Consider the following 23,612-nt stretch of genomic DNA (forward strand, 5'->3'; position numbering starts at 1 on the left):
CCCCTTTCGGCCCTTCCCGGATTCCCTCGGCTCCCGCTCGGCCCTTCCCGGATTCCCTCGGCTCTCGCTCGGCTCTTTCCGGCTCTTTCCGGCCCTTCCCGGATCCCCTCGGCTCTCGCTCGGCTCTTTCCGGCTCTTTCCGGCCCTTCCCGGCTCCCCTCGGCGCCCGCTCGGCCCTTCCCGGCCGGGGCCATGGCGGCGGGCCGCCGTTCGCCGCCCGGTCCCTGCTGCCCGTCGCGGGTAGCGGTGCCCAGCGTGCACCAGAGCCTCCCCGAGATGGACTTCGAGCGGGGTCGGGCCGGGGGAACCGGGGCCGGGGGTTGGGGGTTCGGGTGCCGGGGACAAGGGGGACGCCGCGGGCAGGGGCTGGGTACGGGCAGGGCGGGGGGCTCGCTCCTGCCTGACGCGTCCCCGCCCCGTTCCCGCAGGGATCTGGTCGGCGGCGCGGGACGGGGACGAGCCGCGGGTGCTGCAGCTGCTGGAGCGGCGGGGGGAGCCCAGCCGGCCCGACCTGGCGGGGTACACGGCGCTGGTACGGGGAGACAGAGTGGGGGGGTGCGGGGGTGCGCTTGGGGGTCACCAGCCCCCTGCCCACCCCCCTGCCCGCCCCCCCCCCAGCACTACGCCAGCCGCAACGGCCACCTGGGGGTCTGCCGGCTGCTGCTGCAGCGGGGCGCCCGCTGCGACGCCCGCACGCCTGGGGGTGCCACCCCCCTGCACCGCGCCAGCTACTGCGGCCACCTCGCCATCGCCCGGCTACTGTTGGCCCACGGCGCCGATCCGGCCACCGCCGACGAGGACGGCCGCACCAGCCTGCACAAGGTGGGTGGCGGGGCCACGGTGGCCCGGCGCCGCCCGTGCCGGCGGTGACGGGTTGTGTGTGTCGTCTGCAGGCGGCTGAGCGAGGGCACCGGGAGCTCTGCACCCTGCTGCTGCGGCACAGCCCGGCGCTGGCCGGCATCCGCGACGCCAAGGGCCGGCGGCCGCACGATGTGGCCGACCCGGCGGTGCGGGACCTGCTGGACACCTGAGGGGGAAACACAGCTGGGCCACCGCGCCGAGGGACAGATGGTGCCACTGGAGCCCGTCACCGATGGACAAACAAAGTCCCCGGCCCCCAATGCCAACTCTGCCTCTCTGTCCCCTGCACTGGGTGCTGGGGGTCACCCCTCAGCAGGCGCCTGGCAGCAGTGCGGTGGCCACAGCACCATTTTTCAGTTGCCACCCCTCCAGTGGCTTTTATTTCCTCAAAAAAACCCACTAAAAATGTGGAAAACAGTGTTTTGTTGCAGCAGGAAACACGGCAGGGCTCCCAAGGAGGCTGCCCTGGCTCTGCGCTTCCCCGTGGGGTGGTTTGGCGTTGCCTGTGGCGGAGGAAATGGCAGCTGCTGAGCTTGCCACATTCGGGGTCCCGGAGGCCACGGCACCCGGGCGGAGAGCGGGTCAGAGCCACGCGGCAACGACCACAGTCCAGCAGCGGTGCCGGGGATGGGCGGGAGACCTGTGGGCAGCTCGGCACGGGGCATGGCGCTCCCAAAAAGCCGGGCGAGGCAGAGGCAGGGTCCCCGCAGGACCCCGAGGGATGGGGCAGGACGAGGAGCAGCTCGTGCGGCCAGCACAGCCCAGTTGCCGATCCCGGTAGCTGAGGCACTGGGCAGACACCAGGGATGGTGTCGGAGAGCCAGGACCTGCCAAAGAGCATCTCCCTTTGCACCCCAAAAACCAGCCGGGTGGGTCTGGTGCTGCCCCGCGGGCGAGACCGGCGCTGGCGGCTGCGCTCACTGTGGTGTCAGAGCAAGACGCCGTAGTAGGTGAAGGCTCCACTTTCAAATTTCAGTCCCTGATCTCCGTCTCCACGCAGCCCTGCGGAGAGCGGGCAGCTTGGGGCAGGCAGAAGGGAGCGCTGCCTGTAGTCTGAGTGGTAGGGGAGGGCCTGTGGCACCAGCAGAGCCACCCCTCAACATGTTACAGGTGGAGACATGGTGGCAGGACCCCCTGCACACCTGATGGTACGTGGTGCTGTCCCCGCGCTGGTGGTGCCGTACCTGCAGCATGAGGATGAAGTGGCAGAGGGGATGGTGGCAGTGGTACAGGTACTGCCCCGGGGGACAGGGTTGTTCTTGTCAAACTTCAGCTCCTGAATGATGCCAGCAGAGACGTAGGCTGGGCTGAAGAACTCCAGCTCTGTGGGGAGAACAGGCAGTGTCAGCCCCCTATCACCAAACCCAGGGACCCTCCGAGCAGTGCAGCAGGCAGGGTGAAGGCAGCCCACTTCTGCCCGCACTCACCTTGCACCAGGAAGCGCTGTGCGGTCAGCAGTTGCTGCGGGGAGAGCTTTGCCATGGCAATGCCATCAGCTCTCCTCAACAAGGAGAAATCCTCCCTGAAGTGCTGTGGCAGGGGCCGGCTGCCAGCACATCCGAATCCCACCTGTGGTGGGAGACAAAGGGGCAGGAGCACAAAGAATCCCAGAATCATCTGGGTTGGAAAAGCCCTTGAAGCTCCTCCAGCCCCACCATGAACCTCCCCCTGACCGTTCCCAACTCCACCAGATCCCTCAGCGCTGGCTCAACCCGACTCTTCAACCCCTCCAGGGATGGGGACTCCCCCCCTGCCCTGGGCAGCCCATTCCAACGCCCAACAGCCCCTTCTGCAAAGAAATCCTTCCTAAGAGCCAGTCTGACCCTGCCCTGGCGCAGCTTGAGGCCATTCCCTCTTGGCCTGGCGCTGGTTCCTTGGCTCAAGAGACTCCTCCCCCCTCTCTGCACCCTCCTTTCAGGGAGTTGTAGAGGGCCAGGAGGTCTCCCCTCAGCCTCCTCTTCTCCAGACTAAACCCCCCCAGTTCCCTCAGCCGCCCCCCATCAGACCTGTGCTCCAGACCCTGCACCAGCTCCGTTGCCCTTCTCTGGACACGCTCGAGTCATTCAAGGGCCTTTTTGGAGTGAGGGGCCCAAAACTGAACCCACTCACCGAGGGGCGGCCTCCCCAGCGCCGAGCACAGGGGTCAGATCCCTTCCCTGTCCCTGCTGGCCACGCTAGTGCTGATACAAGCCAGGATGCTATTGGCCTTCTTGGCCACCTGGGCACACTGCTGGCTCCTGTTCAGCCGGCTGGCAACCAACTCCCCCAGGTCCCTCTCTGACACGCTAAGGGTTGGCCGGCATCTCTTCTCATCTGACTCATCCAAGATCTTCAACCTGACGATCTTGATGCTTCCTCCAGAAGAAGGATTCTCCTTCGCCCTCGTTCGCCTTATGCATGGCGGCCAGCTGGGACCTCCCCTCAGGTGGGAGCAGAGGAGCTGGCGGCCCCGGGAGCGCTCAGCTCTCCTGAGCTTCTCGAGGACAGCGTCAAGCGCGGTGTCATTGAGGACGCCGCAGACAGGACACTGGCAGAAGCGGGTGAGGGCACCCACCGATGTGGAGCACCTCTACCAGGTCAGGGCGTTCGCATCTGGGCCCAGCCACTGCCCACGATGGCGGCCATAGTGGCCAAGTTGGGCACAGCGCCGGCCTCCAGCTGCGACCCCTTCTCCAGCGGCCGCAGCGCCTCCTCGGCCGGCCTGGCCTGCGGGACCACGGCCGCCGACCCCCGACTCCCGCCCTGGCTCGGTGCCGAGGCCCGTGGTGACGCCCCCGGGGAGCGCCTCGGGCCTCCCCCACAGCATCGCCCCGCCCACTACCCTCCGGAGAGCCAATCAGCGGTCGCCTTTCCCCCTATCGCCCCGCCTCTCCGCGACCGCCCCCTCCCCACAGCCAATCGCCGACCGCCGCGCGCCCCGCCCCGCCGCCGTTCCTCCTCGCGGCCAATCGCCGGCCGTCCCACCTCACGCACTGCAGCCAATCGCCGACCGCTACCCGCTCTGGGGGCGGTGCTTCACCGCCACGCTGTAAACAACCCCGGAGAGGAATTTAAAGGGCCCGCGTCCCACGGCGGCGGCGGCCCCGGGAGCCCCCCCCGGTTAACCGGGACGCGCCCTCCGCATCTCCCCCCACCCCGCCGCGAAGCACGGAGGAGACCGACGTACAGATATAGATATTTATTACCTAATTGGCAAAAAAACGCCCCAAAACCCCATCAAATAGAATTCCACGGTCGGTTTCACAACCGGGAGGGGGCGGCGGGAGGGGGGGGATCACAAGCGGGAAGGGGAGGCCCGGCCCCCCCCACCCCCCGGGCCTGGCCTCCCCCAAATATACAAATCAAACCTGATGCGAAAAATAAATACAAATTCCCGGAGGGGGTGGGGGTAGGGGGGGGGGATATGTTTGCATAGAGGAAGATTTAATAAAAAAAAGGGCCTTTTTTGTCTTGGTTTATTATTATTAATAATTATTATTATCATTATTATTATTTCTAGTATCTCCCCGCGGAAGGACCTAGGACCTGATCGTCAAGACATGATTAACAAAAATAATTAACCTTCTCCCAATAACTTACAGAGTTCACCCAGGGAACTTGTGCTTTTTTTGGGGGTGGTGGGGGGGTTGTTTGTGTGTGTGTGTGTCTCCCTCCCCCCCCCTCCCCACCGGGCACGAAGCTCCGGGGACCGGGAGGGGGGGTCCAGCTGGTGCTTACCGGGGGTCCCACGTCCTGCCCTGAGGAGGTCACTGGGGGATTTGGGGGTCCCCCTGTGGTGCTAGGAAAAGGGGGGGGGGGGGGGGGGGAGAGACGGCGCTGGCCCCCTCCTGCCTGTACAACTTTGGTCACTAGCTTTGTGCCACCCCGAAAAGCCGGATCCTGCCCCCCCGCCCCGTCCCCCCGCGCTGATCCCCGTCCCCCTGGCACGGATACCCTGAGACGCCCCATGGCAGGGGGGGAAGGCACCGAAAGTGCCGGGGGGGTGGGGGGCGGGGGTTGGGAGTGGTGGGGGCTGTCCCTGCCGTCCTCAACACACTCGTGACACCGGTGGGTGGCGGAGGGGCTGGGGAAGGGTCTCCCGGGATGGCGGAGGGTCTCCGGAGATGCTGAGCCCATCCCCCCGGCCTCAGGCCTGCCGCCGAGCAGTCCACCGTCACATCGCCCCCGGCGCCCCGGGCCAGCGGGAAAGGGGAACGGGCACGGAGAAGGGTCACGGCATCGCTCCGGGAGAAGGACGAGACGCCGCCGTCACGCTGCCCCCCAGGCGTCCCCGTCCACCATCACGCCCCGAAAACACCGGAGAGGGGCCGGGATGCACATCTGGGGGGGCCACGGTGGAGCCCTCCCCCCCCCCCCCATCCCAAAGCGGCGTACGAGACCTGAAGCTCCCTGAGCTGAACGAGCGCCGTCGGCGGGGCGGCCGGAGGAGAGTTGCGCCGTCTCCACCGCCATCCGTTTAAATTAATTAAAAAAAAGAAGCCAGTCTGGAAAGCAGCAGCAAATCCCAGCTCCGTTTCCCACTGCGCTGCTGCCGCTGCTTCCTCCAGCTCAACCGGGCTTCTCCGGCGACCGAGCGTGGCACCCGGGCACGGCCTCACCGAGGAGACGCCGAGCGTTTCCTACCTGGGAAAGGGTCCCTAAAACGGGCACGCGAGGTCCCTCCCGGCGCGTGCCGGCGGGGCCGGGGTCAGATGGAGTTTTCCAGGGGGCTGTGGTTGCTCCGGCGGCTCAGGCAGTTCCTCTCGTTCAGGAGACTGGTGGTCTCGTCGGCAGTGGTGGAAGGTTCCGGTTTCTCCGGTTTGGGGGCGTTGCTGTCAGGGGATTGGGGACAACTGTCCATGCGGGAGGCCATCAGGCCGTTCTGGTATTCCTGCCGCGTGATCTGCGCCGGGGAAAAAAAATAAGGGAGTGGGGGGGGTGAGGAGCGGTGCTGGACCCTGCCAGCGGCGTCCCTGTCCCCGTCCCGGTGAGCACCCGCCTCACCTTGACAAACTGGAGGTCGGTGAGAGCGCGGACGCTGAAGTCGGCCACGTACTGGGCGCCGGTGCCGGCGTTGAGCTGGTTGTTGCTGCCGCTGGTGGGGGAGGAGACGGAGTCGGAGCGTTCGTGGTAGCTGAGGGAGGCTGAGCGGTTCAGGCTGCTGACGTGGGACGGGGAGCGGACCTCTGCAGGGATGGGAGGGACGGGGTTAGTTGTGCCGCCGACCCTCTACCCCGGGGAGGGTTTTACGCCACGGCAGGATGAGGCCTGGCAACTCTCTGCCTGCTGGTTATGGGGTGCTGAGCCCCTGGTGACGCCAGCCCTGTCCCCATCCCACAGGCTCCGGGGACACGGAGCCCAGTGGTGACAGGGAGCGACGGGACGCGCGTCCCCCTGAGTGCAGCGCCCAGGCCGAGCGCTGCCGTCCCCCAGCTCTGTCGCGCGGGCGCCGGATTTGATCCCTGCCTGTCGCCTGCCCAACGGCCACCGATCACGGCCAGGGAGTCTGGAGCCACGCTGGACCCCTGCTCCAGGCCAGGTGCTGCCCAGGGGACAGTCCCAGCCCAAGGACGCCAGTGACTCCCCGAACCGCTGGATCGGTCACCCTGCGTGGGGTTAGGGATGAGGTGGGGGTTACAGGGACAAGGAGGGCCTGGTGATGTGCTCGGGAAGCTGGGGTGACACAGGAACCACATGCAGCAGCAGGGACAGTGGCACCTCCGGGGACAGCCACCACACCCGGTGCCATTCCCCTGCTCCTCTGCCGTAGCCACGGCGAAGGCAGCTGGGAGAAATCAGGGGGGTTACGGGGCGTGCAGGACCCCAATGCCACCGCGAGTGCGGCTGGGTGACACCGGGCAGCGGCGTGCCCCGCTCCAGCCCCACGCCGGGCCAAGGAGCCGCCTGTCCTCCTCTGGATGCGTGGCTAGAAAGCCAACGGCACGGTGTGGCAACCAGAACGGCCTCCTGGCACACAGAGCCAGACAAAACGGTGAGTGGCCAGCCCGGTAGGGGGGACAAAATACCCGGTTGCTGCATTAATGGGGTGGGGACGCCCACTATGGCGGGTTAATGCGGTCACAGCGGGGTTTGGCACGCCATGCAGCCGCACCGTTTACCTGTCAACCTGGCAAATAATGACCCTCGCTTTGTGGATGGGCGTCGGGGCTGGGCTGGGAGGGCTAGGGCAGAGAGACGGACAACACAACACACATGCAGAGGACAAGGTCAAGAGAAGCCTCTGGGGCAAAGGAGGGGGTGGCTGAGGGTATCTCGGCCCCTCGTGGGGCGCTGGGGACCCTGCGACACCAAGCTGAACCGTGAGGGTTGGGGCCTGGCCGCTTGTGGAGCCTGGCGGCGACGGGTGGGCAGCCCGGAATCAGGGCAGCGGGTTTTCAGCCTCCAGCTCGGGCACAGACCCTGCACCCGCTGCCAGACACGCTCAGGTGTCTCCCTGGGGCCAAGTGCCAGCCACGCAGCCCCCCAGGATGGCTTGGGGGGCACCAGCAGAGGCTCGGAGCCTCCAGCATCTCCTATTCCCACCGGCAGCTCTAAAACAGGGTGGGAGAGCTCTGCCCACGCTGGCACCCAGGCGATGGGGGGTGCTTACCGGATACCGGAGGAGGGCTGAGGGCCATCACCCCGTAATAGGAGAAAGCTCCCATTTCAAACTTCATGCATTCCTTGCCGGCCTCCACCTCCACCTTGCCCTGAAAGAGAGAGTCCGTGAGCCACATCCCGCAGCGCTGGGCTGGATGAGACCGTCCCCATCGCAGCCCTCCTGGGGTGTGACAGTTCACCCAGGGGACCTACGTGTGGCAGGCAACGTCCCCTCACGCCTGGGTACCTGCAGGATGAGGATGAAGTAGTCGGCTGCCTTGTTCTTGCAGTAGAGGAAGTGGTGCGGGGATTTCTTGTTCTCCTCGTCAAACTTCAGCTCCTGGATGACGTTGGAGTATTTGAGGAGCCGCAGCAGGATCTTCTCCGAGATTAAGTTGGGGGTGAAGAGTGTCACCTCTAAAGTGAGAGGCGAAGGGGGGGTCAGAGCCGTGGTCCTTGTCTCTCCAGATGAAGGTGCGTCCCCCCTGTCCCTTAGGGTGGTGCCTGGATCGGGCTGGGCCCCATCGACACCTCCCTGGGGCAGAAACCCACAGGTTTGGCCCCAACACCAGCTCCAGGTCCCCAGCAAGGCCAGCCCCAGCCTTGGGGACACACATGCCAGTTGGGGAACAGGACCATCCTGGAGGGACAGGGACTTGCCGAGCATCAGAGGTGGGGCTAGCACCCCTGAGCCCTGTCCCTTCTCGTTTTGGGGGGCACAGAGGGGAGGAGAGTGGGACAAGACTCTCCCCTCCGTAATTTCTGAACGAGATGGTTGGAGCAACTTTTTCTCGGTGCGGGGATGGAGCCCACGTGGCTGCCAGGGACACGACAGCGCCCCGAGCCCAACCAGCTCGATGCCGGGAAACCATCGGTGCCGGTGTTCCACAGCCAGACTGAGCCCAGGGGTGCCTGGAGCAGTGGGGGGCTTCTCCATCCCCCCCAAAAAACTCACCCGTGGAGAGGAAGCGGTGAGCTGCCAGCAGCAGCTGCGGGGAGACCTTCACCTTCAGCTCGTTGACGGGGTCTTTGAAGGCCGAGAAGTCCCTCTTGTTCTTCTGGTTGCCCACCCGCTTCTTCCTGCCATTGTCGGCTGTGGGGAGCGGGGTGTCAGGGGGGGCAGGCGGGACCCCGGCACATGGCGAGGTGGGGGGGGGAAAGGGCCGAGCCCAAAACCTACTGCACGTATCCGACTCGTCCAGGATCTCCGACTTGATGATCTCCTCGATGACGTCCTCCAGCGTCACCAGCCCCAGCACCTCATAGAAGGGATCTCCCTCGCCCTCGTTATTCACCTTCTGCACGATGGCCAGGTGGGATTTCCCTGCGGACAGACACACAGACATTGGAAGGGAGACTGCCCCGGGGCACCCCCAGCCTCACCGCTGGGTGCCAGCACCCAGGGATGTCACCGGGACCAGCTCTTCCCTCCCCACCACCCTCCTGGACAGGAAACAATAAACCAGTTAAAATCTAAACGAGCCCCTGGGCTGGGCATTAATTCCAGGTGTAATGACAGTAATTAAGCCCAGGACAGCGGCGCCTGCGAGGCTCCAGGCACCTCGGTGCTGCCGTGGGGTGTGGACTTGACCAAGGGGTTCACAGGAGACGGGATGTGTCCCTGGAGGAGCCTGTCCCATGTCACCGGAGCGTGGCACGGTGCTGGGTGAGTGCCCGCGGGCTGAGGGCACCCTGGCACGGTGGCAACGCCGCCGCCACCACCACGAGTCAGGTTTTTCTGAGTCCCAACCTCTCTGAATTTCCTCGGTGGCTCTGCCAAGCTGACCCAGGGCTGTCCCATCCCAGAGGAAACGCTCCGGACACCTGGTGCTGCAGCGGCCGCTCCGATCCCAGAGCCAAAACATCCGGGGGAAGAGAGCCAAGGGCAGGCAGCCGCTGCCCGGCCGGCCCTGGCCACGAGCAGGCAGGTCCTTGCTGGCAGGAAGACCTCTCCAGCCCTGAATTAACAATTCCCCTCGCTCTGCCAGCCTTACCCCACACAGGCAGGACGCAGTTTGCCTTATTCTAGCTAAATCCAAACCGCCGGCTCGCGTCGAAGCTCCTGCCCCCACTGCCGGCCGCTCGCTGAGCTTCTCCGCAAACTGACGTTTCTCCTGCTTTGACCCAAAATCACGCAGAGCCGTTGGGAAAAAAAACCCCTCGACGAGGAACATCCGCTCTGGGGAGGGCTGAGCGGCCGCGGGGAAAACCGCAGTGCGCCCAGGCCAGGCCAATGCACCTGCAGGACCGGTATCCTTAGCCTGGGGAAACCGAGGCACGGAGGAAGGCGACGTTCCCTCCCTGACCTCAGCAGAGCCTGAAATAAAATCACTTCTACCTCCTCGAGCACCACGCTCCTGCCCAGGCCAGCAGCAAGGTGCCCTGCTCACCATCCTGCTCCGGCTCCAGCACCAATCTACCCTCCCCAACACTATCTGCTATTTAATTTTAGAGCTGGCGGCTGCAGGCCCCTTGTCGCTCAGGGAAAAGCTAATTTTAGGGATGGGCACCACGCAGCTCCCCTTTTTCTCCTTCTTCGGCTAAGCTCATGCAGTTCAGGCAACCCCACTGCAAAAAGGCGACGCATAGAGGGGCGAAAAGACCCTAAAATTGTCGCTTGAGCAGTGAAAACTTCTCACCCACCTGTCTCACCCCCTCGGTGAGGCACGGTGGCTCCTCCGCTCACCGTGTGCCAGGTGGGGAGAGGTGAAAGGATCAGGGCTATGGGGCCAGCCCCGATGAGTCAGGCAGCGGCTCCTCTCCTGGACGAGCTGCCAAGGCTGAGCTCGGCGGGGAGCGGCCGGTGGCAAAGCAAACACGCCACGGGGAGCCCAAACCGCCGGAGCAAAGGGCACGGGGCCGGCTGCTGCAGCATCGCCAGCGCGGCGCGACGGGCCCCGCGCGCCACCCGGGGACCCCCTTTGCTGCGATGGTTCCTGCACGAGGGGGGAGAGCAACACCCCAAGCTCCCCACAGGGTTGGTTGTTCCTTCCCCAGAGAAGGAAAAGATCGGGAAGAGGCGCCGAGCCAAGCGCTGGACGTCGCTGCGGGAGCTGTCACCAGTGTCTGGGACACCTCTGTGGCACCGGGGGGAAGAGGTCCGGCGGCCAAGTGTCACGATTAGGACGATTGGAAGTGTGGCCAGTTGATTTTTCCCTCTTTACCCTTCTGCTGGGTGCATCTCCTGCTTCTGACCCGGGTCCCCATCAGTGGGATGAGGGCAGAGACTCTCTGTGGTGCTGCCTTCAGGGGAGTTGGGTTCAGAGAGGGGCCTCAAAACCAGCCCCGGCAGCGGCCCCACAAATTACCTGCTCATGACCCAGAGAGGCAGCGATGAAAAAATAACAATACAGGACACGGGCAGCTTTGTAACCGGAATGAGTGTGCTTTAAATCCTTTAATAAGGATTCATCAGAGGGAAAGCCGGTGCCAGCAGCCGGGATAACTCCAGATCCGGCAGCAACAGGGTTCTGCTTCTATACTGCTGGGTTTGGGAAACGGGGTGGAGCGGGACGGCTGCGCGTTCCTACGGCCGTTCTCAAACCAGCACGAGATGAACTGAAGGAAAAGCACTTGCCAAGAAGGTTTTTCGCTAATCAGGGCAGCTCCAAGACAATGAGATCCCGTCGTCATTACCACAACCACAAGCGACGCCGAGCCATGACTGAGGGGCGTTGCTCCCGTGCTGATATTTTTGGGTGCCAGGGAAGCACGGTCGCAAAGAGAGGCCGGAGCAGAGCTGCTGTCTCCTACTCACCCTCAAAAGTCAGCCAGGTTCAGACCTACCAGCTCCCAAACCCTCGCCCAAGCTCAAGCCAAGCTCTTGCTGCAGGAAGAATTATTAGATCCCCTAAATCTCAGCATGACCCCCCCTCCCCAAAATGTCCCGACAAACAAACCGCCCAGCTCTCGCGATGAGCCCAAACCATCCCCGGGCGAGTGTAACGGGAGCCAGAGGAGAGAGCGGGGTCACGCATGGCTGAGGGTTGGCCTGGCATCACCCAGCACAGCTGCTCTTTATTTCATCCCGCCCGGACGCAGGCAGCTGGTCCCCTGCGCTGGGGAGCGCAGGAGGGTCCCCTGCCTGCTTTGGCAAAGCCCTGAGTGGGGACCCCGGGCAGGTCAAATCCTGCCTCAGAGCTCACGCGGCCTTTCCTGCTCCCGGAAGGGCTCAGCCTCCGGCGAGCCCGGGTCCTGCTCCTCCTCCCAGCCCTCCGGCCGCTCTTTCTTTTAGGTGCCCCGATGCCGTGAGCGGGAAGCAGAGCGGGGCCGGCACCGAGCAACGCTCACCGTTCCCCGCAGCGGGGAAAGGCCCAGAGGAAGAAGCCAAGCCCAAATCAGGGAGACGAGCAATTTTCCAGCAGCTATTCAAAGGCCTCCGGGGCCGATAATTAAAAACAAGGAGCAAGTAAACACTCCCAAAGTGTTTCTGGAGGCTGGCGCCGAGCACGGGCTGCTCCGCCGCTAACGCAGAGGCTCTCCCTCCCCACACAGCGCCGTTACACCCCGGAAGCCTGGGTGGTTGCGGGCACCGAGCAGCTGCCCCCGGTTTGGTGCCGCGCTGCCCGTCCCCAACACCACGGCGGCATGTCCCCCGGATCGCGACCACCCAAACGGCGGGGACCTCAGGCAGCCCCGGCGTGGGCAGCTCCAGCCCCAGAGGGGAAAACTCCCTGGAGTTTTGCTTCCGGCAACCACCGGCCTCCTCCGAGGAGAAGGAAGTAGCACCCCGGAGAAGCGGCACCCCCCTGAGCTCCTCACCCTTTTTGAACTCCTCCAGCATGGCATCCAGCTTGGTGTCGTGAAAGACGACGTGGACGGGGTGGTTGTAGAATTTGGTGATGGTTTTGAGGGGGGTGCAGTCGTCAGGGTCGACAAAAGCCAGGTCCTTGACGTGGAGGATATCCATGATGTTGGAACGCTCGTCCTCGTAGACTGGGATGCGGGTGTAGCCGCTCGCCATGATCTCCGACATGGTGTTGAAGTCCAGGATGGCGTCGCTGTTCATCATGAAGCAGTTCTGCAGCGGAGTCATCACGTCCTCCACCGTCTTGGTGCGCAGCTCCAGGGCTCCCTGGATCATGTTGAGCTCTTCCCTCACCAGGTCGTTGTAGGGTTCCGTCACCTTCAACATCTCCACCAGCTTCTCCCGGTTGTAGACGGTGCCGATCTCCTGGCCCAGGATGCAGTCGAGGAGCTTGCTGATGGGGTAGGAGAGGGGGAACGTCACCAGCATGAAGAATTTGGTGACCACGATGGTGTTGGCGCCCACGGCCAGGCCGTGGCGGGAGCAGAGCGCCTGGGGCACGATCTCCCCGAAGATGACGATGCCGATGGTGGAGGCGACGACGGCGCCGATGCCGGAGCCGATGAGGTCATCGAGGAGGATGGTGAGGGTGGTGTTAACCAGCACGTTACCCAACAGCAGGGAACAGAGCAAATAGTTCCCTTTACGGCGGATGGGTTCGATCTTCCGGGCGTAACGCTTCTCCTTGTCGGTGCCGCAGTTCTGCACGATGCGCAGCTCCATGGGATCCAGCGCCATGAGGCCCAGGTTGAGCCCGCTGAACATCCCCGACAGCACCAGCAGCCCGGCGATGAGGATCACCTGCAGCCAGAGGGGCAACAGCGACTTCTTCTCCTCCAACACCACGATCCGGCCGTCGGGGCCTTGATGGGGCAACCAGGGCTGGCCGGGGCGGCGCTGGGTGCAGAGGACGTAGGTCTTGGCCTGCTCGTCCTTGCGCAGGGGCTGGACGTGGACCCGCAGCAGGGCCGAGGTGTCGCGGGCCTCGGCCGGGCCGGGCTGCACCAGCAGGTCCTGGGAGCGCTCGGGGCAGGTGCCGTTGGGAACCGAAGCGTTGGCGGCGGGTCGCAGCTCGGCGAAGGCCACCCGTTCGCCAGTGCGAGGGCCCAGCCCCAGCCCGTAGAGGCGGAGCAGCAGCTCGCTGCCCTCCGTGACACGGATGGGCCCGCGGGCCGGAGCCCCCGCCGCCGGCTTCGTGCTCTCCTCCAGCCGCATCCCCAGGATCACGCTGTCCCCCGACGGTACCGCCCCGCCGGGCAGCGCCAGCAGCAGCAGCAGCGGCGGCAGCAACGGAGGAGACGACGGGGACCCGCCGCCGCCGCCCCCCCGGGCCCCGCCGGGGCCGCCCCCCCCGTCACCGCCGCCGCTGCGCCGCCGCCCGCCGCCCGGCGCCATGTTGGTGTCTCGCGGCCGCCGCGCTCCCGGCCGCGTCAGACGCCGCGCCACGCCCCCGCCCCGCGCGTCACGCGCCGCGCCACGCCCCCCCCTCCGCTGGCGCCTTAAAGGGGCGATGGCAGAGCGGTTCTCAAAGGATGGGGTCCTCAAGGGGTGCGGGGGTGAGAGCGCGGCGTTACCTGAAGGGGACGTGGCGGTGGCGGCGAGGAAGCGGGGGTGGGGACGGAGAGGGGTGGGGGCGGAACGGGGGTGTCACCTGGGTGGCGGTGTCGGTTAGATGGGGGATGTCCCCGAGGGAAGGTGGATGAGTGGTGGGTGACGGGGCGCTAGGACCTTGGCGGGGGTGGCAGAAACAGCAGGGGGACACTAGGACCTGGACGGGGGCACTAGGACCTGGGGAGGGGACACAAGGACTGTGCGGGGGCATTAGGACCTGACGGGGCAGGGCTCAGGCTGGGGGAGCCGGAGGGCCGCCGCGGACTCTTTAAGGCGTCCGGAACTACATTACCCATCACATCCCGCGCACCGCCCGCCTCTCGGTTGACAGACAGGCTCTCTAGCCAACCAGCGTGCAGCGTGGCAGTGCGTGACAGCCAATGGGCGGGCGAGGCGGGGCGCGGCGCGGGCGGCGGAGGGAAGATGGCGGCGGCGGGCAGGTGGCGGGCAGGGCTGGCGCTGCTGGCGGTGGCGCTGGGGCTGGGCGGGCCGCGGGCCGAGCAGACGGAGGAGCACCTCAAGCGGGAGCACTCGCTCTCCAAACCGTACCAGGGTGAGTGAGGCGGCGGCGGCGGAGGGGGGCGGTGGCGGATGGTGTCCGGTGACCGGTACCGGGTACCGACGGTGCGTGTGGGCCGCAGGTGTGGGCTCGGCCAGCTCGGGGCTGTGGGACCTGCTGGGCAACGCCATGGTCATGACCCAGTACATTCGCCTCACCCCCGACGTGCAGAGCAAGCAGGGAGCCGTCTGGAACCGAGTGGTGAGCCCGGGGGGACCGGGGTGGGAGGGGGCCTGGACCGGGGGGGGAGCACTGGGATGGGTTGGGGGAGCGGGGCGGGGCCGTGGGGCGCTACCCGTGCGGGTGGGATAGTGGGGGGGGGGCTGGAGGAGCGAGCTCAAGCCAAGCTAAGGAAGGGGGAGTGGGATTTGGGGGCTTGGGGTGAGTATGGGGGAGCTGGGGGCAAGGGAGGGGGGGGGGTTGGAGACTGAGCCGGGGTGGTGGGGGGTCCCGAGTAAAGGGGTTGGGGGGGTGGGTGTATGGTTAGGACTTGGCGGGGGCCGCTGGGATCCTGGGGAAAGGGGTTTGAGCTGGGAAGTGAATCTTGGCAGGGTGGGTGGTGTTAGGGTGACTGGGCAGGTCTGGGCCAAATGAGGGAGTGGGGAGGGACAGGTGTGAGGGGTTTACAGGGTGGGGGGTTATGGATGCAAACGGTGTTTGGACTGGGGATGGTGGGGGGAATTGGGGTGGGGGGCCATGGGAAGCTGGCTGGGGGTGTTGAGTGGAGCAGGGGAGGGCTGGGGGGGTTGGGGCTGGGGGTACCAGCCACGCTTCAGCTTCCAGCCTTTGTTGTGGTGATTCCTGCAAGGGCTGAGCCCCTCCCCCATGTGAATTTGGGGTGTCTGTGCTGTCCAGCTTGGGGACTCTCTTGGGGCAGCCATGGCTGGAGTGTGCCCGCTGCCCCCTTTGCCATGCCCATGTCTCAGAGTGGGGCCCGTAGAGTGGCAGCTCGACGTGGTGTGTTAGTGCTGTTGAGGTGTTTCACTGCCCCCACAAGCCTTTTGCGTGGCAGACAGCAAGGCTGCCTTTAATATCTTGATAATTCCCCTTGAATCTCAATTTTGGGTTGAAATCACTGGGATTTTTGTGCTCCAGGATCCAGCTTGCTCCACAGTAGTTTGGAAAAATGCCCTACGAGACCAGAAGCGATCTGTTATGCTCAACTTTGATTTTTATAAAATATCGAGGGAGGTGTTTGTTGCTTTTTTTTTTGCTTGGGTTTACAGCTCCCACGAAACCAGCCGGCTTCACAACATTGCGTGAGCGAATCTGTTACAAGCTCGTTGTGTTGTGTACCCGTTAGCGCAGGGCAGTTGTTGGTAGCTCAAGAAATAATTGGCTCGTCAGCAATTAGGGAGCTGCTCCTCGGGCTTTTTCTGTTCTCCTTTTCCCGGGTGCGAGTTACTGATTTTGCTGGAGTTGCTGTTACCTCAGAATAGTGTGAGATCAGAATAGTTTCCTTGGCTTTTTTATAGCCTTGGGTAACGAACAATTCCCTCAGCTTAATGATGTCCCTTGAGATTAATTATTTTCGCTCACATCCAAAATATAGGACAGCACGGTCTGTTGGCAAGGGAAATGGGGGAGCAGCGGCGTGTGGAGCTGCCGGCTGTTGTGATGGGCTGCAGTGGTCGGTCCCCGCCGGCCCCTCGCCCTCGTGAGCAGGGAAGTGGTGGGTGCTGGCATGAGGGACACCCGAATTTCACATCCTTGCTCCTTTTCTTGCAGCCGTGTTACCTCCGAGACTGGGAGATGCAGGTGCATTTTAAAATCCACGGCCAAGGCAAGAAGAACCTGAATGGAGACGGCTTTGCCATCTGGTACACCAAAGATCGCATGCAGCCAGGTAAAGCGCCGGCGGTAGCTGCCGGGGTGGAGGCCGTGCCTTGAGGGGAAGGTGTCGGGGGCCACGTGCCACCTTCTTGAGGACACGTGTTGGCCCGTAGGCTTGGTTGAGGAAATCACAGTGGGGAATTGCAGGGTTTTGGGGCCTTAGGGCTGTTTTTCTTTTGCCCTGGCGGGCGAAGAGGGAGTAATGGCCGTGTGTGAGGCTGCCTCTGAGCCTCGGCACCCTGGGTTGGGGGTTTATGGGGCCCTGGGAGGCTGGAGTTGGCTCAGGGGTAAGTTTCTTTGGGATTTTTTTGCCCGGATGTTGAGATGGGTGGTGTAACGGGATGTGTGGGGCCTCCCGCGCTGGCATTCAGCTCCTCAATAAAACAGACTGCGGAGGAAGCTCCATCCTTGACCAGCAAAGGGTGGGGGATTTAATCTGGCCCTCTGACTGCCCTGTCTTCATACTCAATTAACTGCTCAAAGCTGCCTCGTTAGCTGATACAGAGAAAATGTGAAGGGATGGCTAACAAACCCTTTGCGACACCTGCCTGGCCTTGCCACCCTTATTCACAGTCTCTCCTTCCTTCTAGGACCCGTCTTTGGAAGCAAGGATAACTTCCTGGGCCTGGGAGTGTTCGTGGACACCTACCCAAACGAGGAGAAGCAGCAGGAGGTGAGCTAGGAGGGATAAACAGGCAGCACCAAGGTTATGGCTCTTCATCGGCGTGGTGCAATCTTTTTTTTTTTTTTTTGAGCTCTTAAACCAGAGACCGGGTATCACTCTGTTTCCTCTCCGCTGCCTTTCCCCGCCGTGCTCTGCGTAGTTGGTTTTTCTTCCTAGTGCAGCACTAACTTCAGAGATGCGAAGAGCTGCAGGGTGGCTTTGTGGTCAGCTTTACCCAGAGAAAAACTTTTTGGGGCAGGAGAAAACCAGCCGACGACACCACCTCTGCGTTGCGAGCTCCTGTGCTTTCTGGAGGCTGCCAGCAAGTAGTAGTTGAGGTGAAGCTGTACTAAGAGCATGGTCTTTGTAGAGCTCGAGTAGAGCGGGACCTGAGCTGCCAGCCCAGGCCTGCCCACACGACGGGGCTGTTCCGTGGCGGCGAGTCAGCTTTCCCTGCTCTCAGGGATGCGGTGTGGCTGCTCTCTGCCTCGTTGAAAGATCCTTGTCTAAAGATCTTTGTGTTCCTGATGCATCTGTTGTTTGTTTGGGGGTTTATTGATGTCTGTTCCTGTGGAGAAGGGAGTGCAGTTAAAACCGGGCTTTTCCCACCCTGATGCTGGAATTGCTTTCATCACTCCAAAAACAAAGCTGGACTCTTTCTTAATTCCAGTTTCCCCTGAAAAATAGGCGCTATTTTACCCCAAGAGCTTGGCGCTAGCGCCGCCACCCCACAGGACCCCCTTTATCCCGGGGAGAGAGACAAAAGGGTGCAGTTGGGATGTGCCCTGACCTTGGAGCTGCCGAGCAAACGTTGGGTAACTACCAGTTTTGTTCAAACATCCGAAGCAGCCGGCTCTGGCGCAGGGCTGGACTTTGTGCTCCTAAAAGCCTTTCCAAGCCGCCTGGTGCCACATTATCGGGGGTGAACGTGGTGTTGGATGGATCCTGTTGATTTGTGGGGTGGCAGCCCTGCTTTTGTGGGGTAAATGGATGCACAACGGGTCTTATTTAAAAGAAATAATTAGTGGAATGTGGGTGTCTGGCTTCCTGGCGCAACTGGAGGGGGCTGCCCTCTTCTGGTCAAGCACTGAGGGGAGAGATGGAGAAATACTGATCAGCCAGTTGCTGTAATGGCGTGAGGGTTCACGGCTGCTTTCTCTCACCTTTAAAGGACAAAAAGTGTCTTATTCTTGAGGGAAGAGGGGCAGGTTGGTTTGTGGGTCCCTGGCGAGCTGTCGTGGCTGTTGTGTCCCCCGTTGGGGCGCTGGATTTTGTGCTGCTGCGTGGCAGGGAGGAGGAGAAATGTCGTAGGTGGCAACACTTGAGGTGGCTTTCACCCACCATTCCCTTGCCACGTGTCCTGGCGTTGGTCACCTGACACCTAAACCCCTCTGCTAAGCTGATAATGCACTGAGCTCTCTAGAGAGGAAGTTTCCAGGTTGCAGGTTAATACTAAACTCTGGTCTGTGACCATCTTGCTTCTGTGCTCTTTCTTGCTTTGCGATAACCCTGGACTGGCAGGCTCAGAAGAGGAGGTACAGCCCAGGAAATCAGGTACTGGCTCTTGCTGACCTACCCGTTCTCAAGCTGTTGGGTTTCACCTTGACTCACAGTTGAGGAATTTCCTCCTCCAAGCTCTCGAAATCCCTGTGTGAACCAGGAGAGATTGCATGGAAACCGGCTGTCCTCCATCCCGGATGTCTGGGAGCTGAGGCTGAGCCCGAGGAAGGCCGGGGGATGGCGTGGCATCATGCTGTTGTCTTGTTGAGGCAGATTCTTGGGGGGGGTGAAGGAGTTTGGGGTCCTGGAGGTGGTAGAGCCAAGCCGTGGGCGGTGAATCGAGAGCAGAAGAAACTCACCTCCAGCCTTGTCCCCCTCGCAGCGCGTCTTCCCCTACATCTCGGCCATGGTGAACAACGGCTCGCTCACCTACGACCACGACCGTGACGGGCGGCCGACGGAGCTGGGGGGCTGCACGGCCATGGTGCGCAACCTCAACCACGACACCTTCCTGGTGATCCGCTACGTGAAGAGGCGGCTGACGGTGAGTGCTCCCTGCCGGGGCGGAGCGGGCGGCGGGGCCGTGGCGGGGGCTAACGAGCTGCTTCTTTCTCAGGTGTTGATCGATATCGATGGGAAACACGAGTGGAGAGACTGCATCGACGTACCCGGCGTGCGCTTGCCCCGTGGCTACTACTTTGGGACTTCTTCTGTCACCGGAGACCTGTCAGGTACTGCCCCGAGGTCCCCAGCTTTGTTTCCAAAGTGGCTCCGACAGCTCCTGCGCAGCTTTGAGTGTCTGGAGGTGCAGCTTGATCCCTGGTGGGGCTTACAGAAGCACGTAAGGACCTTTCTATGCTTTGAACGCCCTCGAACTGTGAGCAGGAGCCTTGGTTTTTAGCTTGCAGCGACTCCTGAGGAGCCCAAAGCCCGGAGTGCTTTGTTTAGGCAGCACTTTCCCTGAGCTCCTGGCAGGGCCACGGCCCGACCTCAGCCAGCCTCTCGCAACGGCAAAGTGGCTGAACCCGCTGAGCCGGAGGGTCTGTCTCCAAAACATGCGGCTTGGGAGGAGTAAAAACAGAAGGAGCACTGAAAAAAAAAAAAACCCATGTACTCTCCTGCTGCAACCCAAGGTGCCTGCGTTAGCCCCGAGGGCAGCGCTGGCAAGAACTGCCTTTGCTGTCAATGCCCCAGGTGTCACAGCCGAGCCACCGTGCTTGTTCCTGCTCTCTGGGACACGCCTGGGTGTATTTTGCTTTGGATTTCGTAGCCTGAGAGCTATCGCCCACCCATTACTGAGGGAGGGACCAGCCGGGCGCGCCTGGAAATGGTGCTGCGATGTGGGCTGATGTAAATCAGGTTTTACAAAGAGCTAAACCTCTCCGCCTTCCTCAGTGTAATACTTCTCTCCTGGTGCTGGTCCTGATATTACCTCGCTGTGCCTCTTTTGACAGGTTTTAAGCCCGATTAGAGTTATTCCTCTACAAAAGAGCATTGATGGCTGGTGTCTGGGCCCATTGTCAGCTCCAACAAAAGTTCCTTTTCTCTCTCAGATCTCAGCCCGGGGAGCTGGCAGGCTCCACGCTCGCCTTGTCCCGCTAACAGCTCCGCCACCACGAGCAAAGGAAGTAGGGCCACGTGAGGCCGATGCTAACACATTCCCTTCGGGTGGCCCAGCAGTTTCGGGTCAGATGATCTCCCAGTCTGAGTTGTTGTTTTTCAGTTTAAGTAGCTTAAAGGTTCCTGTTGGCCGAGGGCCCTGTGCCGAGGCGCAGCTCTCAGCCAGGCGCAGACACTGCCCTGCAGAGGTGAGGGTGTTGTTTGTTTTTTTGTTTTTTTTTTTTTTTCCCCCCCCCCCCTTGGGAGGGGAGAACCAGCACCTTTTTCCCCAAGTGATAACATCCCGCGGTGCTGCCTGTGGCACTCAAATCCCTGGCCAGAGCTGTATTTATCAGTGACACCTCAGGCCACGTTTCTGCTCTGCTTCCAGACAACCACGACATCATTTCGCTGAAGCTTTACCAGCTGACAGTGGAGCGGACACCAGAGGAGGAGAAGCGGGACAGAGAGGTTTATCTACCGGTCGTGGACAACCTGAAGCTGCCGGGAAGTGAGTAGGAGCCAGGATTTTGCGGGAACTTTTGGGCTCGTGGAGCAGAAACCCCATTATCTTACCAGCAAACCAGCTGAGCTCCAGCTGGAATCGGGAGGTCTGTGCCCTGTTCCTCCCACTGAAGGTTGTTCTCGCTCGTGGTGTGACACAGCCAGTGTCACAGCCCGTCTCCGTTTGATGTAGGTGTAGCGGCCAAGGGTACTCCCCCTCAGGGAAGTGCTGCCTCCTTGGAGGACCCCGACCCACTGGGCTAAGCGTGTCCACTTATATAGTGCCCAAAATGGGGTGTGCTGGTCCACTGGAAGCTCACGGGGGGTTTGAACCTCGATGGGCACATCTCCCCTCTGGAAATCCCATCGCAGATGCATCCATGAGCCCCTTGGGTGCCCTGAGGTCTCATGGCCCTTGCGATTGTGCCCAGGTGGCCAAGAAGACCAGTGGTGTCCTGGCTTGTATCAGCACTAGCGTGGCCAGCAGGGACAGGGAAGGGATCTGACCCCTGTGCTCGGCACTGGTGAGGCCGCCCCTCGATGAGTGGGTTCAGTTTTGGGCCCCTCACTCCAAAAAGGCCATTGAATGACTCGAGCGTGTCCAGAGAAGGGCAACGGAGCTGGTGCAGGGTCTGGAGCACAGGTCTGATGGGGAGCGGCTGAGGGAACTGGGGGGGTTTAGTCTGGAGAAGAGGAGGCTGAGGGGAGACCTCCTGGCCCTCTGCAACTCCCTGAAAGGAGGGTGCAGAGAGGGGGGAGGAGTCTCTTGAGCCAAGGAACCAGCACCAGGCCAAGAGGGAATGGCCTCAAGCTGCGCCAGGGCAGGGTCAGACTGGCTCTTAGGAAGGATTTCTTTGCAGAAGGGGCTGTTGGGCGTTGGAATGGGCTGCCCAGGGCAGGGGGGGAGTCCCCATCCCTGGAGGGGTTGAAGAGTCGGGTTGAGCCAGCGCTGAGGGACCTGGTGGAGTTGGGAACGGTCAGGGTGAGGTTCATGGTTGGGCTGGAGGAGCTTCAAGGGCTTTTCCAACCCGGATGATTCTGGGATTCTGTGTGCTGGGCCCAAAAGCTTTGGGCAGCCAAACCCTGGGGTGGTGTGAGCCTGGCGGGGTGTGCGTGGGGTCACTGGCGCGTTGTTGCAGGATGGTTAAAATCTCAGCTGTTTTTTGGGGCGTTGGGGGCTCAAAGGGCTGTTTTTCTTCCTCAATCACGCAGTGGAGGCACCACTGGAGCCCATGAGCGGCCTGGCTCTCTTCTTAATCGTCTTCTTCTCCCTCGTTGCCATCGTTTTCGCCATCGTTATCGGAATCATTGTCTACAACAAGTGGCAGGAGCAGAGCAGGAAACACTTCTATTGACTTAGGAACCCCCCCGGGATGGCCCGTTGCTAGGCCTTGCTAGCCACATCCCGACTCCCACCCGTCCCAGACTGGCCAGAGCGTGATGGACCGACCCTCGTGGCGGGGACCCTCATGTCCCCCCAAAACCCTTAGTGGGGACGAGCTGCTGTTCCTTAACCAGCCTCCAGAACCTCCCCCCACCATTCCCAGTTGGGAGCCGGGGGGGTCCCCAGCGTGGCGGCGCAACAAACTGGGAGTCAAGCGCCGCGGGGCCGGACCTGTCGTTTCTGCCGACGGAGCTTTGCTGCGAGATCGACGCAGGAGGACACGGGGAGCCCCGAAGTCACCGTGAAATCCCGGCGGGGTGCTAACGAGCGGCCGCTTTCCTGCCCAGCAGCAGCGCCGGAACCCTCGCAGACCCCTTGTCTCCAGCGATTTCATTTCCAGGAGGGATTTTCCAAGCTCTTCATCCCGCTCCATCGCCTGCCTTAGGCTGTTTTCACAGAATTATCTCGGTTGGAAAAGACCTTGAAGATCCTCCAGTCCAACCATCTCCGGAGAGCAACCTGCTTTGCTTGGTACTTCGACTTCCCCTGCTGCCGTGCAGCCCCTCTCTCGCCCTGTTAATCGCCCAGTTTTGGTGTTTTGGAGCAGGAAATGCTGATGGTTTTTTTCCCAGTGGCGAACTGGGAACCTGCCTGGCTGCCGGGCTCACCCCCTCCTCGCTTTGGGGTGTAACGCTGGGTTCCCCCCCCCCTTTTTAATAACCATTTGCTGCTGCCTCTCGGGGCTGTCCCCGCTCCCTCGTGCCGTTGCCCAGCATGCCTGCGCCGCTGCTCTTTGCGTGTCGTGTCGTGGCTTCTGGCAGCTTTTCCCTCGGCGCTCGCTGCAGCCCGGGGTCCCCCCCCCTCCGCCCCGAGAAGGAGCCGAGCCTTGGGGTGGGGTGAGGGGGGGGCGATTCCCCCACCTCTCAGAGCCAGAGCTCTCGCCGCCTTTCAGGGAGTCGTGGTTTATTCCTACCTCAGTGACTGCTCGGGTCAATGATTTCTCTGCGTTTCTCTCGCCGGTCACAGCCGCCTTCACCCCTGGGGACCCCGGCGATCGCTCACGGTGGCGCAGAAAGTCCCCAGAGGGACCCGGGAGAGGGAGATTTTTTTAGGTCAGTTTGTCCCAGGGGAGTCCTAGTGGCTCTGGGGACATCAAATGGCACATTTGCCGCCCCGCCAGCCCCATCTTTGCCAGCACCCTCCTCCCTGCTGTCCTGGGGGGCTGTGTCCTTGTCCCCCAGCTTTCCAGGACACTCACACCCCGGCCGGGTCCCCGTGGGGGTCCTGGTGGTAGCTGGGGATGGGGGGGGGGCCGTGCACAGCCGGTGATTTTTCCGCAGGATGCTGTCACCGGGGTAGGTGGGAGCTTTTTCCCAAGTGCCCAACGGTGCTTGTGGCGTGAGTTTTTCTGGTGTTTTGCTTTTTTTTTTTCTTTTTTTTTTTGCCTGATAACCAGGACTGAATCATGTGTGCCTCTCCCTGGAGCTGTAACTTGTGTCTTAGAATAAACATTGGTGTGTGTGTGTCACACGGCCATGCTCCTTGTCACCGCTGTGTCCCCTGGATGCAACATTCCCCCCCCCAAACCGATGCCCTCGAGTGCTGTAGCATGTCGGGGGGCCGTGTCACAGTGCCCTGGGGCTCCCCAAAATGCAGTAGCTCTTTTATCAGTGTTCCATCCCCCCAAACCCACGGAGCGCATGATGATGCT

The 23,612-nt window shown here is 62.3% G+C and overlaps 4 protein-coding genes across 10 annotated transcripts; 2 read left to right on the plus strand and 2 right to left on the minus strand.

The window, feature by feature from the left end:
- The first annotated feature begins 73 nt into the window (after positions 1-73).
- ANKRD39 (ankyrin repeat domain 39) lies at positions 74-1,278 on the plus strand. The gene is made up of 4 exons (XM_074852487.1): positions 74-292; positions 429-532; positions 619-822; positions 894-1,278. The coding sequence occupies exons 1-4, from the start codon at positions 193-195 to the stop codon at positions 1,029-1,031; spliced, it is 546 nt and encodes a 181-aa protein (XP_074708588.1). The 5' UTR covers positions 74-192; the 3' UTR covers positions 1,032-1,278.
- LOC141935848 (metal transporter CNNM3-like) lies at positions 1,207-3,901 on the minus strand. 3 transcript variants are annotated; one of them, XM_074852486.1, is made up of 5 exons: positions 3,198-3,901; positions 2,289-2,430; positions 2,046-2,184; positions 1,783-1,863; positions 1,207-1,688 (listed from the first exon to the last, which is right to left on the minus strand). In XM_074852486.1, the coding sequence occupies exons 1-4, from the start codon at positions 3,258-3,260 to the stop codon at positions 1,827-1,829; spliced, it is 381 nt and encodes a 126-aa protein (XP_074708587.1). In that variant the 5' UTR covers positions 3,261-3,901; the 3' UTR covers positions 1,207-1,688; positions 1,783-1,826. The 3 variants fall into 3 exon arrangements, with proteins under 3 accessions (XP_074708587.1, XP_074708586.1, XP_074708585.1); XM_074852485.1 differs by having other exon boundaries at positions 1,207-1,863; XM_074852484.1 differs by having other exon boundaries at positions 1,207-2,184.
- A 123-nt stretch (positions 3,902-4,024) lies between these two features.
- LOC141935843 (metal transporter CNNM4-like) lies at positions 4,025-13,642 on the minus strand. Of its 2 annotated transcripts, XM_074852472.1 has the most exons (7): positions 12,202-13,642; positions 8,621-8,764; positions 8,396-8,533; positions 7,688-7,857; positions 7,451-7,550; positions 5,845-6,026; positions 4,025-5,743 (listed from the first exon to the last, which is right to left on the minus strand). In XM_074852472.1, exons 1-7 carry the CDS (start codon positions 13,640-13,642, stop codon positions 5,549-5,551), a joined length of 2,370 nt encoding a protein of 789 aa, XP_074708573.1. In that variant the 3' UTR covers positions 4,025-5,548. The 2 variants fall into 2 exon arrangements, with proteins under 2 accessions (XP_074708573.1, XP_074708575.1); XM_074852474.1 differs by lacking the exons at positions 4,025-5,743; positions 5,845-6,026 and adding an exon at positions 6,904-7,022 and having other exon boundaries at positions 12,202-13,625.
- Positions 13,643-14,269: 627 nt separating this feature from the next.
- LMAN2L (lectin, mannose binding 2 like) lies at positions 14,270-23,429 on the plus strand. Of its 4 annotated transcripts, XM_074852477.1 has the most exons (9): positions 14,270-14,411; positions 14,500-14,618; positions 16,146-16,263; positions 16,841-16,923; positions 18,436-18,468; positions 18,797-18,958; positions 19,031-19,145; positions 20,405-20,524; positions 21,730-23,429. In XM_074852477.1, exons 1-9 carry the CDS (start codon positions 14,282-14,284, stop codon positions 21,870-21,872), a joined length of 1,023 nt encoding a protein of 340 aa, XP_074708578.1. In that variant the 5' UTR covers positions 14,270-14,281; the 3' UTR covers positions 21,873-23,429. The 4 variants fall into 4 exon arrangements, with proteins under 4 accessions (XP_074708578.1, XP_074708579.1, XP_074708580.1 ...); XM_074852478.1 differs by lacking the exon at positions 18,436-18,468; XM_074852480.1 differs by lacking the exon at positions 14,500-14,618 and having other exon boundaries at positions 14,329-14,411.
- The last annotated feature ends 183 nt before the right edge of the window (positions 23,430-23,612 follow it).

Source organism: Strix uralensis, chromosome 28 (genome assembly GCF_047716275.1).
Source record: "Strix uralensis isolate ZFMK-TIS-50842 chromosome 28, bStrUra1, whole genome shotgun sequence".
In the NCBI taxonomy this organism is placed as follows: Eukaryota; Metazoa; Chordata; class Aves; order Strigiformes; family Strigidae; genus Strix; species Strix uralensis.

Bases quoted from the DNA above. Each gene is read 5' to 3' on its own strand.
- LOC141935843 (XM_074852472.1), bottom strand. From the start codon at position 13,642: ATGGCGCCGGGCGGCGGGCGGCGGCGCAGCGGCGGCGGTGACGGGGGG. The intron at 8,534-8,620 runs GTAGGTTTTGGG...CGCTCCCCACAG, and splicing joins GGACGAGTCGGATACGTGCA to CCGACAATGGCAGGAAGAAG. The intron at 6,027-7,450 runs GTAAGCACCCCC...CCATCCCTGCAG, and splicing joins CAGCCCTCCTCCGGTATCCG to AGGTCCGCTCCCCGTCCCAC.
- LOC141935848 (XM_074852484.1), bottom strand. From the start codon at position 3,260: ATGCATAAGGCGAACGAGGGCGAAGGAGAATCCTTCTTCTGGAGGAAG. The intron at 2,431-3,197 runs GTTGAAGATCTT...CTCCCACCACAG, and splicing joins GGAAGCATCAAGATCGTCAG to GTGGGATTCGGATGTGCTGG. The intron at 2,185-2,288 runs GTGAGTGCGGGC...TTCTCCCCACAG, and splicing joins ACAGCGCTTCCTGGTGCAAG to AGCTGGAGTTCTTCAGCCCA.
- ANKRD39 (XM_074852487.1), top strand. From the start codon at position 193: ATGGCGGCGGGCCGCCGTTCGCCGCCCGGTCCCTGCTGCCCGTCGCGG. The intron at 533-618 runs GTACGGGGAGAC...CCCCCCCCCCAG, and splicing joins TGGCGGGGTACACGGCGCTG to CACTACGCCAGCCGCAACGG. The intron at 823-893 runs GTGGGTGGCGGG...TGTCGTCTGCAG, and splicing joins GCCGCACCAGCCTGCACAAG to GCGGCTGAGCGAGGGCACCG.
- LMAN2L (XM_074852477.1), top strand. From the start codon at position 14,282: ATGGCGGCGGCGGGCAGGTGGCGGGCAGGGCTGGCGCTGCTGGCGGTG. The intron at 16,264-16,840 runs GTAAAGCGCCGG...CCTTCCTTCTAG, and splicing joins CAAAGATCGCATGCAGCCAG to GACCCGTCTTTGGAAGCAAG. The intron at 18,469-18,796 runs GTACTGGCTCTT...TCCCCCTCGCAG, and splicing joins GGTACAGCCCAGGAAATCAG to CGCGTCTTCCCCTACATCTC.